Source organism: Carassius auratus, chromosome 12, assembly GCF_003368295.1.
Source record: "Carassius auratus strain Wakin chromosome 12, ASM336829v1, whole genome shotgun sequence".
In the NCBI taxonomy this organism is placed as follows: domain Eukaryota; kingdom Metazoa; phylum Chordata; class Actinopteri; order Cypriniformes; family Cyprinidae; genus Carassius; species Carassius auratus.
Window position 1 is genome coordinate 1,473,480 of NC_039254.1, and position 17,422 is coordinate 1,490,901.

The 17,422-nt window shown below is 35.5% G+C and overlaps 1 protein-coding gene across 1 annotated transcript; it reads right to left on the reverse strand.

The window, feature by feature from the left end:
• Positions 1-534: 534 nt before the first annotated feature.
• Positions 535-16,720, reverse strand: LOC113112140 (uncharacterized). The gene is made up of 16 exons (XM_026277595.1): positions 16,663-16,720; positions 16,418-16,486; positions 10,207-10,575; positions 9,792-9,925; positions 9,409-9,687; positions 9,066-9,161; positions 8,811-8,967; positions 8,609-8,691; positions 8,502-8,516; positions 3,672-3,960; positions 2,283-2,410; positions 1,892-2,170; positions 1,181-1,276; positions 910-1,066; positions 708-790; positions 535-615 (listed from the first exon to the last, which is right to left on the reverse strand). The coding sequence occupies exons 1-16, from the start codon at positions 16,718-16,720 to the stop codon at positions 535-537; spliced, it is 2,373 nt and encodes a 790-aa protein (XP_026133380.1).
• Between the last annotated feature and the right edge of the window lie 702 nt (positions 16,721-17,422).

A 17,422-nucleotide genomic window follows, 5' to 3' on the forward strand; every position in this document is an offset into this window, starting at 1 on the left:
ATTATCATCTGAGATTTAGGGTTAGGACCAATCCCAATTCTACCCCTTAGCCCTTCCCCTTTCATTTTGGTGTTTCTTTAGAAATAATTAATGGAAAAATGGAGTCTTTAAATGCCTCAGATGTAAAGTTATTCGCTGTCAAAGTGGCACCAAAATGAATGGGAGTCAATGGAATGCTAACAGCAGGTGGGGGTCCGCTAGCCAATGGAGGCACCCAGGACTGCTTCAATAAAATATGAAACCTTGCCCCCCTGGATAGACCCCAACTATGAACTAATCAATTCTCTTTCCGGCTCAAGACTCACTCCCCGAGACGACTCGTTCTTCCCGAGTCACATTAAAGAACGACACATCACTACTTCAAACGAAGGGGTATGAATTATCTCAGCAACATGGAGCTCTTAATACATGATACATTTTATTTTGTATCCTTATAATATATTGTTCTAAATAAGGTGTTTACATCATCAGTCATCAGGGATCATCAGGGATTGAGTGAGTCATCAGTTTTACTTTTTCTGAAGGAAACTGTAATTATGTTTTTATCTTTTGCAGTTTTCTTAACTTCAGCTCACAGTTGTTTGGCAAACCGTATTTGACCAGCTCCTGTTTCATCTGAAACGCAGACGGACAAACAGATCAAACGTTCCCCATGTTGTCTATTTGCACTGGATTTTGTATCAAAATTCATAGTGCGTGTGACTTACTTTCTGTAAAAGCCTTTCAGTGTTTCCACTCTGTGTTAGGTCTGAAAATGAGGAAAGTCTCACTCGAAAACTAACGACATTGTCTGAACAGAAAAACACACAAACACATATAATACTCATTTGGATTTATTGACGCTAATCATACAAACATATTATATGGGGATATATGAAATGTACGACTAAACATTGAAAAGAGTTTTACTTTTCAAGATGCTGTTTCTTGGTCCGCTGTCCACTCTGAAGGCCCATCGGCCGGGAACATCAATATTACTGGAGTTCCTGAGGTTTGAGATGAAGCTGCCGCTGTCTGACCCAGGAACCACAAAGTAGTGTGTGGAGTTTATTGTGTCATAACCTGCCTGAAAGTGTGCAAAAAATTATTCATATAAACAGTATTTAAACAAACAAAATATTTATGTACAGTGGTATATAGTAACATTTTGTTCCCAGAACAGAACGCAAGTTTGTTTTACCTGCACTGGAAGTCCTGTTTCAGCAATCTCACCATAATTCATCAGAATAAATGAAGAATTACTGCCTGAAATTAAAACCACTTGAAACGATGCTTCCTGAAAGAATGAAAAAAGATAATCACTAAACTTTGTGTCCATTGTTCATGTATAGGGTATTTTATAAAATTAGTTACATGATTGAACATTGTCAGTCAGTCATATTTATTAATAGAGCACATTTAAAAACAACAGCTGTTGGCCAAAGTGCAGTACAGAATTTAAGCATATAACAAAATACAAAAGTCAACTTAAAACACGGCGACAGATATTACACTAGTTTTGCCACTGTGTTTACTTATGACCATAAGCAACAGTATATAAATAAGTTTTAAGAAGAGACTTAAGATCAGTGTATGTTGGTGCAGTTCTCATAGGGTGGGCAACTTCTTCCATAACTGTGGAGCAGCCATTGAAAAGGCACAATCTCCTTTTGATTTCAAGCATGTCCTTGGAACAGTCAAATGAAGACTACTAAGCTGGATATACGGTTTTGGTAACATTGGTTACTGTGACACTTACAGTACTCTTTACACTACAGGAATTTTGACTGAGACTATGGTATTCTACTGTAAACTAGTATACAGTCATTTTATCTGCATAAACAGTAATTTTTTGTTGATTTCACATGTGTTTTACAGTGTACTGTGTAGTCCAGAAGAATATCAATCTTACTATGCTGGTTAAATTGAAGTAGGTGACCTTATTCCATGTTGCAACAAAAACCCAAGAAGCGGTGAAGGTGAGATTTGGGAAATGTGTGTTTATGTCCTGAGTGGCCTGAGAGAGAACGTTTCCACTGGTGTACTGCTGATAAGACACAAAACCCCTCACACTGTTGTCGAGGTTTGTCCAGAGACCAGCGATTATATCCTGGCTTTCATAACCAGGAAATGAATATGGAACATATTCCGCTGAAGCCTTGTTGAATGTGAGGTGTCCATTATTATTCACCTGAAACATGAGACATATTGATCGCTGATAAGTCACTGATCACAGATGAGTTTATAAAGCATTCACAGCTCACATGTAAATTTAGAATGAAGAGTCAAATACAAATATGTACATAAATCTGCTGGTATGTGCGACCAAAGAACAGAAATGGACTCGACAGCTGAATAACAGAGGAGTTTCCATCAGCAGGATTGTTTGTGTCTCTTACTGCCCAGCCGAATGAGTAAAATATTCCTCGTCCTGCCAAGAGATTGAACAAAAGACGTCTTTTGTTTACATTTCACATTTATTTATGTGTTGAATGTTTGTGGTGAAATCTAATTCAATACGATAATAACCTCTGGTGGTGGACACATGTGACAGTAAAATACTTATATGGTCTGGAGAAGCTTATGTTCATGAAATAAAATCCACACAATCACATACATAGAATAATAATTTGTGTTTTTTGAATTACACATTTAAATATATTTATAAACTAATCACACAAACACATTAAATGGGCTCATATAAAATCTATTAAAACACTGGTCTGGAAAACAAAACGTATCGATAGAGAGATCACCTTTTTTGTCAACAATATTGCTTGTTGACACAAACAAACAAAGTTAGCGTTTAATGAAATTGGTGTCTATTCGTCTAATATAAAAAAGTTCTTAGAAAAACATTGTTCATCAGAGTTTTTATTAACAAAATGAACACTACTGTGCAAAACACGCAACATAATGACACAAATTATGACTGCAGCAGTCAGTACAGGGCATAGCAGACTACATTAACAGCCAAGGTTAGCTCTGAAAGGACAGTAGGATTGTTGGTGCACAAAAACAATGAATATTATTAATAAACAGATACAAAAACGAATTAAATAAGTACAAATCATAATAAGTATCAAATCAAACAAGTACTCAATCCGAGCAGCTGAGTCTTTAGCCATCTTCAAGAATCAACTTAAAACCCATCTCTTCCATCTTTATTTGACCCTCTAACTTTAGCACTCAATATTCTACACAATTCTATTAAATTCTTTAAAAGAATATAACTATCGTTCTAATCTTTTTTTATTCAATTTTCTTTTCATGTATTATGCAATTGTGTGTGTGTGTGTGTGTGTGTGTATATATATATATATATATATATATATATATATATATATATATATATATATATATATATATATATATATATATATATATAAACCTCTCTATATATAAACCTCTTAACAATAAATTGCTCTATTGTTTTTCTATTCTATCAGTTTTCTTTTTATTTATTATATTATTTAAAAGCCCTTGCTACGTGTACTGTGTTAAGCTAACTGAGCACATATATCATTGCTCTTTTTGTTGTTTTTGATTGCTTCCACTGTCCTCATCTGTAAGTCACTTTGGATAAAAACGTCTGCTAAATGAATAAATGTAAATGTAAAGTACAAAGGGCATGCTATTCTATTTACCATATGTACATCACACAAACATGAGTAAATGCTAAATATTCTTACCTGCACAGTATGTAAAATAGCAGCCAATTGGCCTCACAAACTTGTAGACATAATAATCTCCTGGACAGGCTTTGACATTGATGGGATTAGAATGGGCATGGCAGCAGTTATTCCTCCAGGAAATGCAGACATCTCGAATGACCTCTCCATCCGCAACTGTTGGATGTGCTCCATTAAGCCACATTGGGGCATCAGTACCACAGCTATTCTCATCAACACATGTGTCACACATATCGATTGTCTGGGGATCTCCAGGAATCATCCAGTGCAGTGTAATTATAGCAGGGATCTGTAAAAACATAAAATAAATCAATTAATAAAATAAATAGATGAGTGAAATTACAAATAATATATATCATGCACTTGTAATATAAGATGTACGTATCTAGGAGTGGATTTTTTTTCTTCTCCAGAATCCCTTACATAATTTTAGGAAATACACAGCAAATTGTAGAGAATATCTTCATTTCTTATAGGGGGAAATTAGTGGGGAGTATATACTAATGACATATATATATATATATATATATATATATATATATATATATATATATATATATATATATATATATATATATATATATGATTTTATTTTATTTACCTTTCATTCTTAATATTTTTAAGAAAATATGAGCAAAAAAATATTTTTTTGTACATTATTTCAAAACGCTTTTTCAGTCCATTTCAATTAAACATCTACAGTGTGTCTATGATGCCATCTGGTGAGGGAAAATTATATTAAATTGCGTTTTATGGTTACTGCCACTAGAGGGACCTATAGGATCCTAAGAAGATTTTTAACTGAGCAAAACAAGTGAAACATGGAAAATGAATGAAATGAATGAAATCTGAATGCTGTTTGGTTGTATATAATTTATACTGCGACATAAAAAAAGAATGTAACTGAATTGTTTCCTGAACATGTAATGTAAATGTGTATAGTAAATTCTGTAGTTTCATCCCTTCATTTGAGTATACATCGTTACTGGATTGTGCCAGATTATATATATCACAAAAAAATATATATATATTTCTTCTGAAAATTCCATTTATTTCTATGGGTATAAAAAAACGACCCGTGAGTTACAATTCTTTTTTTTCTCTCTCTCTCTCTCTCTTCAAATAAGTTATAATATCACTTTTATTATGAAATACTTATACTTGGGGGAAAGGAGTACATATGGATGTTATGGGGTAATTTGTGGGGTATTGGGTGGGGGTGCCATGAAAGAAATGGTGTAAGGGCCAAACCCTTAATTTTTGTAAAGGTTACTTTACCTGACATGCGTAAGTACATGTAGGCTTCACAAGGACACTGTAAAATATATATTTATTTTAATTGGAAGGAGATGCCATCTTAAGTATTTTGAAAGTAACAGTGTAATTTTGTGGAAAAACAAATTATTCAAAGCTCTGGTTTTATGTAAAAACTGGAAGGAGTCTCTAATACACATATTTAAGAAATTGTACTTCTGTATGAGTGGGTGGAAGTATATATATTTTATTAATTTAGTGAACAAGACTAGTGCCAACATGACTGTGACCCAGTGTCGGCTCAGTTCTAGTACCCGGTGCCAGCTAAGTGTTTTGGTTGGTGTGATTGTGGCCAAATGCTGGTGGTGTTGGCCCAGTTTCAGTCTCCAGACGTGGGGCAGAACCAGCTAAGTGTTTCATTTCTTGCCGGCAGTTTTGGGAGCCAAATACACTGGCCCGATTCTGGGGCATCATTCATCCCATTTCCATGCCAAGTCTGACAACCGCAGCTGGGCCAAGTTATTTCTTCCGGCCTGCCGGATCTGGGCCATTATTGGGCCAAACCATTTTGGCTACCTGGGAATCGTGTCCATATTCAGTTCTCAAAGATCAATAGATATATAGGCTAATAATCATATTCAGTCTTTAGATATTTACTTTCCATCAACGAAGGGTCATACGCTGACAAAGTAAGCCTTCTTTCCAACCTGCCGAGCAGCCTCCGCTTTCGGCCACATTTGTTTACGCATAGCTTCGGCCATTGTTAACCCCTCTCCAAATCACACTTCTTTTGATCTCAAATCAAAAGTAGATCAAATAGGAGCTGGATTTTGTCGCTTTTATAGCATATCTTTTAAGGATCTGGAAAGAAACTGGATGACGACTGTTCACCCTCTCGTGGAATTCCCTTCAAGATTTTTTTTTTTCAAGCTTGTGTACTACATCTACATCTTCTTGTGTTTTGCTGGTAAGCTCTGGAAGAACTCCATGTCTGCCTGAGTGTACAATCTCAGATTCAATCTTCTTTTGTACTGTTCTTTCTCATTGAGCCTGACATTGAGTCTCTGACATTTTCTCACCCTGTGCGTCACTGATCTCATGAATCATCTCCATGTTTTCTTTTTCACATTTTTCATGTCATCTTTGAAAGTTTTTACTTTGTAATTCTGTAGTTTTCTTCAGTGCTCTCCGAATTTGCCCTAATCTATTGACTCTATAATTTATGCATCATCTTACAATGTTTTCTTGAATTTCAGAGAGACGACTCAATTTTACTTTTCTTTGGAGCAGGAGTGCTCCAAGGATCAGTGGGAGACCTACAAGTCATAAAGTCTCTAAAACTACAACGAGATGTCATCTAGCCTATAACCACAAATTTTATTTTATAGGTTTGTTAAATTCACACCAAAGCAGCAGTTACAGGTTGTGAGAAAAACAGAACTGGATTCGGTTTCAAAAAAGTGTGTATTACCTGCTGTTGCTGTTGTTTGTTCTCTGGCTACTAAAGAGAAAGAGCAATTATTAAATTCAGAAACACTCACATTTGTGTATTTTTATTGGCTTTGCCACATTAAGACTGATAATTAAACAGGAAACAAAACCTTACTGAATGACTGGACTAATACGAACACTAGCAGATGTTTGAAAACAGGACACAATCTCATGATGATGCTGGCGTCAGAGATAAAACCAGGAGTCCTTCTTCTGTAATCAGACAGGATTATTAAAGCATTATGCATTATCATAAACACAGTTTAAAGCAATGTCTGGAATGTCTCTTGCAAAAGAAAACATAAGAACACAGTATATGCTATATTGCAAATATGCAAATTAATGTGCATTTCGGTGTATAGCAACATATACCATTATAATTAGGGATACATTATATACCAGCATTGTTTTAAATTCACTGTTGAACCTAAGCTTAAATTACTCATTAAAAATGAGTTCACAAACAATGATGTCATGCACATTCTCAATATGGTTTCATTTATAATAATCAATAGTACAATTCAGCACTACTAATGTTTTTGCAACTCACTCAAATTACACTATATTTTTTTAAGGCAAATATGACAACTTAGTTTACTCAAAAATTACCTTAAATTGATCAATCCAATTTGTGAATAAATCATTCAACAGGATCACCTTAGGGTATGTCCCTAAATTCTTCATTTTGAAATATACTGTAGCGTTTTTATAGAATTGGATATAAAAGATACCCCATTATTATGTAATGCCTTTAGCACACGGAGCATTACACTAAAGATAAAGATTGTATTTACCTCAGACAGCTGCTTCGATGATGCTCTTGATCCTGCTGTGGGTTAGCAGGAAGTTTGCTGTGGTTTTTAACAGTTTCTTTCGCTGCTTTATTTGTTCAAGAGCAGAACACCCCCTTGACCAAAAGAAAACATCTTTCATTGGAACAGTGACAGTAACTTACAAAATAGAAAAGTTTTCCCCTTCAGATATGATCTTACAGGTAGATTTTAGACTAGGTGACAGGTCAAGTGTCTGTCACAAGCCCAGAATCATCTGTTATCGCATTTCTTCACTGGGCTCAGAAAGAACAGCAGAGGCAGTGCAGTACGGTCACATGTTCATTAATCAAACAATATTAGTTTGGTATTCAGTGCACATGGATTTATTGCCCTGGCTTCTGTAACTCTTCCTATTGCACCAATTTATATCAGATGCTAAGTGACTGCAACACATTTTGCCTAATTATAACATTATGTCTCTCTGTGTGTGTCTGTGTGAGAGGGAAACAAAAATGGAGTTCCCCTTTCAGTTTATTGACATAAATAAGTATACAGTACACTTACTTCCAAAGAAACAACAACCCCCCCCCCCCCCCAGAAAAAAAAAAAAAAAAAAGATACGTATGTCGTATAAGATAAGTATGTCAACATAAGATACATTTCTTAACCTGACAGCAAAACATTAAAACAATAGGTCACTGTCATTATTTACACATCTCAACCACAGTACAAATCACAAATTGTGATGTCCTTTATCCCATGTGCATAAAAGAGAAGACCTGAACAATTGCCTTTAAAATAGAAGCGAAAGCACCACAAATATTCTCCATCAATATTGGGAAATATTATTCCAATTTAAAAATAACACTTTTTTTTGTAAAGTATTATACAATATAATTAATTATGCATTACTCCAGTTTTCAGTGTCACATGATCATTTAAAACGCATTGGTGTTGCAAATCAACAGAGTTTTGGTAAAGCAGAATGAGGCTATTCATTCACAGTGTTTTATTATTGTTTCACTGTGCATACAATTTTGTCAATGCTGAGAATATACAGTACTGTGTAAAAGTCTTAGGCCTACATTTCCATTATTTTTTTCCATTAATTGTAATAATCCAGTCATATTTATGTCTGAGCGCAGCCAGTGCTCCACACAGAGATCTGATCTGATCATCATATGTCTGTCTGGAATAACATGAAGAAACAGAACAAACTGAGACAGACTCCAGAATGAGACTGTAATTATGGCTTTATCTTTTGCAGTTTTCTTAACTTCAGCTCACAGTTGTTTGGCAGACCGTATTTGACCAGCTCCTGTTTCATCTGAAACACAGATGGACAAACAGATCAAACTTTCCATCAATCATCTTTTAGTGTTGACTTTTGTATCAACATTCATAGTGCGCGTGACTTACTTTCTGTAAAAGCCTTTCAGTGTTTCCACTCTGTGTTAGGTCTGAAAATGAGGAAAGTCTCACTCGAAAACTAACAACATTGTCTGAACAGAAAAACACACAAACACATATAATACTCATTTGGATTTATTGACGCTAATCATACAAACATATTATATGGGGATATTTGAAATGTACGACTAAACATTGAAAAGAGTTTTACTTTTCAAGAGGCTGTTTCTTGGTCCGCTGTCCACTCTGAAGGCCCATCGGCCGGGAACATCAACATTACTGGAGTTCCTGAGGTTTGAGATGAAGCTGCCGCTGTCTGACCCAGGAACCACGAAGTAGTGCGTGGAGTTTATTGTGTCATAACCAGCCTGAAAGTGTGCAAAACATATTTAAACAAACAAAATATTTATGTACAGTGGTATATAGTAACATTTTGTTCCCAGAACAGAATGCAAGTTTGTTTTACCTGCACTGGAAGTCCTGTTTCAGCAATCTCACCATAATTCATCAGAATAAATGAAGAATTACTGCCTGAAATTAAAACCACTTGAAATGATGTTTCCTGTAAGAATGCAAAAAAAATAAGTACTTTAAACTTACATTGTTTATGTATTTTGCGAAATTAGTTACATTACAGAAAACTGTGGTCATAACTGACTGACCACAAAGTTAATTATTAATAATCTATTATTTGTGTTATTTTCTGTCACTTTCTTTGTGTGTTAATACATTCATGCCAATAAAGATTTCCGAAACTGATTCACGATTGAAGTAAAAACAGTCATATTTGAGAAGAATATCAATCTTACTGTGATGCTTGAGTTGGAGTAAGTGTCTTTATTCCACGTTGCAACAAACACCCAAGAAGCAGTGAAAGTCAGATTTGGGAAATGTGTGTTTATGTCCTGAGTGGCCTGAGAGAGAACGTTTCCACTGGTGTACTGCTGATAAGATACAAAACCTCTCACACTGTTGTCGAGGTTTGTCCAGAGACCAGCGATTATATCCTGGCTTTCATAACCAGGAAATGAATATGGAACATATTTCGCTGAAGCCTTGTTGAATGTGAGGTGTCCATTATTATTCACCTGGAACATGAGACATATTGTGAAAATGACTGACCTCAGATGAGTTTATAAAGCATTCAGCACTCACATTTAGACCTACAATGAAGATGGAGTCAAATCCGTACATAAATCTGCTGGTATGTGCGACCAAAGAACAGAAATGGACTCGACAGCTGAATAACAGAGGAGCTTTCATCATCAACAACAGGATTTATTGCGTCTCCTACTGCCCAGCCGAATGGGTAGAATATTCCTCGTCCTGTCAAGAGAAAGAACAAAAAATGATTTATTCTCACTTTTTTGTCAATAATATTGCATGTTGATATACAGAGACACAGTAAGCATTTAATGACATTGGTTTGTCTCATCTAATATAAACAAGCTCATCGACAAATAATTTTTATTAATGAAATTAGCACTACTGTGCAAAACATTAAAAGTATTTTCCTCCACAGTAAACCAAAAACTCATACAATATTCATACAAATATTATAAAGTATTACACAAACACATACATGGGTGAATGCAAAATATATTTACCTGCACAGTATGCCAAATGACAGGTAACTGGCACCACAAACTCATAGACATAATAACCTCCTGGACAGGCTTTGACTCTAATGGAATTGGATGGAGTATGGCAGCAGTTATTGAACCAGTGACCGCAGACGCCTCGAGTGACCACTCCATCCGCAACATTCGGATGTCCTCCGTTCAGCCACAGCGGGACATTAGTGCCACAGCTATACTTATCAACACATGTGTCTGGCATCTGAGCGCTCTGACCATGAATGAAGAGACGGTACCAGCCGCTCCAGCTGACCCAAACGTCACACATTAATTCGTAGGAATATCGATTGTCTGTGGATCTCCTAGGATCATCCAGCACAGTGTAGTTATGGCAGGGATCTGTGAAAAAATAAAATAAATCAATTCATAAAAGAAATAATTTTAATTACCAGTACACTTTTAGCATAAGATCTACCAAGAAGTGGATTTAAGAATCATACATTTTTTAACTTGCACACAGCCAATTTTGGAGCATCTCTTCATCTCTTTTATTGATTAGCCCTAACACAAAACTGACAATGTAGAGAGACAATGCACTGTCACGGGTATTTAACCCTAAACACCCACACAGAACACATTTTGCCTCTTTCTGTCTATTGATAATTAATTGAAATATCGATAACATAACTATAAATTGCTTCCATCAGCAGCAGTAAAATTTATCGTGCATCCTGCTGTTGAACTGAATGAGTGTAATATTGCTGGTGGTGACTAGAGAGCAAACAAAAAATACTAAAAATGTGACATTTGATTTCCACTCATGTTTATGTCCTGTGAGAAATCTGGATGTAATCTTTTGAGGGATGCTGATGACCTCTGGTGGTAGACTTTAAGTGTAACTGGCACCCTTGGTAAATCCGTTTATCATCTTTCAAATAAAAGTTCTTTGCCTCCGCATCCTGCATTAGAATTGCTTAATGCATACATAGACGTTGACTTATCCCGCTAAAACTATTTAAAGCACATGTAGTTCCAAGTCAGTTTAATCACCTTTTTATATAAATGTTCTGCTTTTACTGATGCACACATACCCACACGCATCACTCGTACTCAAACACACACACACAAAGAGAAAGAGAGATCGCAGATTGGATTGGGCACACACTTGTCAACATACCCCTGCAACGTTTATTCATAAAATAGCTTAGATACTTAATCGCTAGATTATATTACTCCCCAACAAGTTGTAAAATCGCTGTTTAAATAAAATCACACTACTCCATCTCTGTGTCTTATCTGAAGCAGGCAGAATGCCATCAAAAGCCATATTTGACTAATAACTTACCTTCATTTTTACCCTCGCGGTCACATATTGTGCAACATCTTTAACTTGTCAATGCTGGCAAATTCCCATGGTATAAGCGGGATAATGCATGGCTAGCTGTGCATTAAACGATTTTAATGCACAACGTGGAGGCCAAGAAGCACCCGACGTGAAGCCTCCAAAAAAGTGCATTCAAATAATTTAATGCACAGACAGCCATGCATTATCCCACTTATAACATACAAATACAGATTAATTTACATCTCATGCTGACTGTAAGAATAAAATAGTGAATTTCAAGTGTAACTAGGCTATAATTATGAGATGGCACACAAGCGTACTTCCTGTACGCATAATAATCATACAGTACACCGTGAGGAGGATGTTTTTTAGAAGAAAAATAGTCTACATGGATCAGTTGGAGACCTGCAGATCAGAAAGTCTCCAAAACTATAATCAGATGCCATCTACATAGCTACAACTTTGATTGAGATGCTCACTCCTTTCTTCAGTTTGTTCTATTCGCACCAAAGCAGCGTTTATAGGTTGTGAGGAAAAACAGATCTGGTTCTAATTCATAAAATCTGTATTACCTGATGTTGCTATTATTTGTGTCCTGGCTGTTAAAAAGAAAAAGAGATGATTAAATTCAGCAGCACATATTTTTATTGCCTTTGCCATACATGGGGCAAAATTTTGCAAGGTTGCTTGGGCAATTTCCCATTGAGAATGGGCTTTCAGATTTCGTGGGCCCTGTGTCTCACCTGGCTGCCCTTTGACGGCAACATTGCTCAAAAAGTTGCTCCATGTATCATCAGCTTAAGTCTGAAAATCAATCAAACTAAACTTTACCCAGTATTAGAACTGATATGAACAACCGCAGATGTTGGAAAACTGGAGACAATCTCATGATGACACTGATGTCAGAGATAAGACCAAAAGCCCTTCTTCTGCAATCAGACAGCATTATTAAAGCAGCATGCAATATCATAAATGCATTAAACCAAAATCTCTTATTGGAACTCAGGGAAACTCAATCAAATCTTACTGGAGTCATTCAAAGCCACTAAAACTGGAGGAAAAAAAATTCCAATAAGAAGTCCCTTACTTTATATTTATAAGTATGTTGCGTAATACATTTTTACACTGTACGCTTATTACAAATATGTAATGCATGTTAGTTTGCTTTTTAATGTATATAGTTAACACATACCAATATAATTAGGGACACATGATATACCAGCATGGTTTACTTATACTCATTTTCCCTTTCTCCACATGCAAGCACTCAATTCAAGCTTACAGTAATACTAACCCTTTAAAACAAAAATTAAATCACCTTTTCTTAATATAATTAAAATTGAATACAATTTGGTGGAGTAAAAACTAATATATCTGGCTTCAGAAATAAAAGATGTTATATTATTAAGTAATGTTTATGCTCAATTTACAAGAGAATCGATCTATCACTCATGGAGCACTATAGATAATGATTTCACAAACCTCAGACAGCTGCTTTGACGATGCTCTTGAACCTGCTGTGAGTTAGCAGGAAGTTTGTAGTGGTTTTTAATCGTCCACACCTTTGCTTAAGGACAGAACATCACCCTGGAATGAAGGTGTTTTTTTTTTTTTTTTTTGTCTTGGAACACCACCAAAAACTTACAAAATAGAAAAGTGCTTCATTTCACATTTCAGACAATGTGACAGATCAACATCATAAAATAATGTTACGAGTAACTTCAATGCAAAAAAAAAAAAAGGAATTTCCTTTAGACTTATCAAGTCAAATATAATACATTTTAGTACAGAATAAGGTTAATTTACAACTACTTATGATATGGTTATGATTTGGTTTAGGGGTAGTTCCATGTAATTATGTAAAATTTCTTGTAATACTAAATGAATGTAACGTGTAACAAAGACCCTGTAAAATAAAGTGTTATTAAGAAATTATACTAGTTTAATCTGTGATGTGATAACTCATTTTTAGGATTTCTATCCTGTTTTAAGAGATATGACCAAAATCATTAAATGAACATCATGGAATTGGCAGTGATACATATCATACGAAAAGTTGGCTTGTCATAACTTCACATAGTTATAATTCTTTAAACATAATGTGTCTTTTTATCATTTGTATTTTTTTTTTACTGTACAGTCCTTTGGCCTGCGTCTATTTGTATGCAAAACAGAAAGAAAGTTAAAAACAAAACAAATATGCACTGCATGCCAACATGATATGCACTACTTAACCTGACAGCAGAACATTGAAGGAATAAATCATCCAGAAACACTGTCATCATTTACACACCTCACCTACAAAACATTTGTGATGTTCTTGTGCGTAATAGACAAAATGTAAAGAATTGCCTTTTTTTTTTTAAAAAAAAGATGCAGAAGCACCATAAATGTTCTCCTGAATACTACACTTGGGCATTTTCTAAGTTTCTACTGTCTGTTAAGTCTTAAGATGAGAAAGGGCTCCTAGGGCGCAGTGGTAGAGCATTGCATAAGCAGCACAAAAGGTTGTGGGTTTGATTCCCAGGGAACACGTTAGGTGAAAAATGTTAGCCTGAATGCACTGTAAGTTGCTTTGGATAAAAACATCTGCTAAATGCATAAATATAAAATATAAATATGTCTAAAGTGAAACAAAAAATGTGACACTGGACCACAAATCATACAGTTTTTGAATATACATCACCCAAAAGCTAAATAAATAATATTTCCATTGATGCATTTCTTTTTTTAGGATTGGACGATATTTAGCTGATATACAACTATTTGAAAATCTGGAATCTGAGGGTGCAAAAAAATCTAAATATTAAGAAAATCATGTTTAAAGTTGTCCAAATGAAGTTCTTAGCAATGCATATTACTAATCAAAAATTAAGTTTTAATTTAGTCACAGTGAGAAATTAAAATATCTTCATGGAACATGATCTTTACTTAATATAAAAATAAAAATCTATTATTTTGACCTATACAATGTATTATTGGCTATTGCTACAAATATACCCCAGAGACTTAAGACTGCTTTTGTGCTCCAGGGTCACAAATGTTTTTTAAAGAAGTCTCTAATGGCCACCAAGACAGCAATATTGTGAAATATTACTAGAATTTAACATAACGTTACAGTTTTCCACTGTATATAAAGTAAAGGAAACTTACCATTAATTAATGAACAGGTTTACCGCAGCATTTGCAGTTAAATGACGATACTTTTTTACAGTTCTAGTTGGTCAGTGAGGCCTAGCTATCAACAGCACAACTCAGCACTTAAGAATAATACAGGAATTAATTAATACAGGAAATTTTGACTTATTTGGATTCACTCAACAGTCTCTTTATCTGGAATTGTTCACACAGAATGATAAAACATTTAACCTTTGTGTCATCATTCAGTGGAAGTACCATCATTCAGCAGGTGGATGTTTGTTTCTGTTGTATCCTCATTCTGTGCATGCTTGGAGGTTTCACCTGCTGATTCACATCAGTATCTTCAGCTGAAATGTTGCTTTAACAACCAGTTATCTCTGCTTATCTCTCTGCTCACAAGAAAAACAGACACACCTTTTTTAGGGGCTAGTCATTTAAAGTACTTTATCTGTGTGATTGTTTTACTTCATACAATATTGTCAATGCACATATACACACATACCAAAGAATATATGTTTGAGATGAAACATTTTAAGAATCATCATTAGCACCATCGCCATAATCCTATATAATATCACAGCAAATGCAAATGAAATCAACCCCCTGAACATGATCACGAATGTCAGGTAAGGATGGCGCGGTATACATAAAGCATCAAATATTGAATAGCCTATATTTCTTAGAGTTCTTACTGTGCACATTTAGTTACGTGAAAAGTTATTGACGCACGTACAACAAGATTAGATGCACTTCTGAAAAACACTGTGCTTTTGACCGTTTATCATAATTGTAATACAAATTGGCTAATAAATATATTATACAGATAAGTTGTTGAGAAGATGTAACTGTGTTTATGCCCTATTAGTCATCATTTTTATGACTAATTATCTAGAAAAGGGTGCTTTAAATAAATTCAAGGAAAGCATGCTAACTCTTCTGACTTTGGGTGCCCAAACGAGCACAGAACACTCTTTAGAGAGAAGACAAGAGAGCAGTGGATTTATTGATTTATTTATTGTATATCAAATTGCGTCTACACAGATATAATATACCGTATTTTTCGGACTATAAGTCGCAATGGACTATAAGTCGCATTTATTTAGACCCAAGAACCAAGAGGAAAACATTACCATCTCCAGCCACGAGAGGGCGCTCTATGCTGCTCAGTGTAGACTACAGCGCCCTCTCGCGGCTGGAGACGGTAATGTTTTCTCTTGGTTCATGTCTCTCGGTTCATGTCAAATTAATTTTGATAAGTCGCACCTGACTATAAGTCGCAGGACCTGTCAAACTATGAAAAAAAGTGTGACTTATAGTCCGGAAAATACGGTAAATGTGTGATTTCTTTCCCACCGGTTTACCTTCACAGACATAACTGACTGTTTCTGTAACTCGTGGGTTTTTTTCTTTACAGACTTTTGTGTATTTGACAGTTTCAGTGCAATAAGACATGAAAGAGAATTTAGTTTAGTGCTCGCATGCCGTGAGACCGCCGCAGGATAGACATGATAATCTAAACCAAACAGATGTTTTTTTTTGCGGTATCTGAGGAATGATCTGTACAAGCACAGCCCTATTCTGTAAATGGGGTTTCTGCTTCTACTCAAAACAGGCATATTCAAAATGATATAATAAATAATCTGTGGGGTACTTTGAGCTGAAAATTCACAGACACATTCTAGGGACACATAGTGCATGTGTCATAGCAGGTCTCCTTTAAGCATTGCTAGATATAACCGCTTTTGTTAGATGTACCTGCAGTGATCCACCTGATGGGGTCAGTGGTACTCCTCCTCCAGTGCGCTGGGGTTTTGTAGGCCACTTCTGCAGGCAAAGGCGAGAGAAACACATCAAAGGATGATTCATGATTTCCTTTAACATTTATCCAGGCCCTCACCGCTTCCCTGATTTAAGCTCAGATGAGTGGAAGTCTGACTATCAGCAAATGCCCCGTGATCACAGAGTTAAAATGACTGATGAGAGTTATTGATGATACTTACCCTCCTGAAGGGCGAAGACATGAAACAGAAACACTTCAGGACCACTGGGGACCTTCATTACTTTATAATACAGCCTGTAAACGTTTAATTAATTGGGAACAATATTCAGAGAGACACTTCAACACATTTTAGAGAAACGCGTCATCAGCGCGATGGGAAATGTTGCATTATCTGTAAATGGCTCTAATAAGCGAGCCACTGTCAAGAGCTTTTATCTCTCATCCTTTTTCATGCCAAGAATAAGAATAAGAAATTTCTCATTATTGTTCAACTCTGGCCCGTAATTAAGGTTAGATTAACAAGTGCATCAGTCTGTCGGATGTGTGGCAGGAAATGTATTCTGCTATTCAAAGGTCAATCAGATGCTGCGGAGTTCAGATTGGTGTAATGTCACATGTCCAAACGCTCGTGTCAGGAGAGTCCTTATGTTCTCTCACACGCAGAACAAATAGTCTCTGATGCACTTGGAAGGTGACAAGACGCTCTGAATAGTGCATCATCTACATTTGTGAAATAGGGAGAGTTCAACCTGATAAGCATTTGTGTGTGTGTGTGTGTGTGTGTCAAATACACTACCAGTCAAAGGTTTTGAATAACTAAGATTGTTACAGAAGTCTCTTGTGTTCACCAAGGATGCATTAATAAGATTTTTTAAAATCTAAAATATTAAAAAAAAATTTGAAATATTATTAAAATTGAAAAGCATTGTTGTCTTTTTTTATATATTTAAAAACGTAATTTATCCCTGTGATGCGCAGCT

Bases quoted from the DNA above. Each gene is read 5' to 3' on its own strand.
- LOC113112140 (XM_026277595.1), bottom strand. From the start codon at position 16,720: ATGAAGGTCCCCAGTGGTCCTGAAGTGTTTCTGTTTCATGTCTTCGCC. The intron at 8,968-9,065 runs GTAAAACAAACT...GCACACTTTCAG, and splicing joins AAACAGGACTTCCAGTGCAG to GCTGGTTATGACACAATAAA. The intron at 616-707 runs GTAAGTCACACG...TCTGCGTTTCAG, and splicing joins CTGAAAGGCTTTTACAGAAA to ATGAAACAGGAGCTGGTCAA.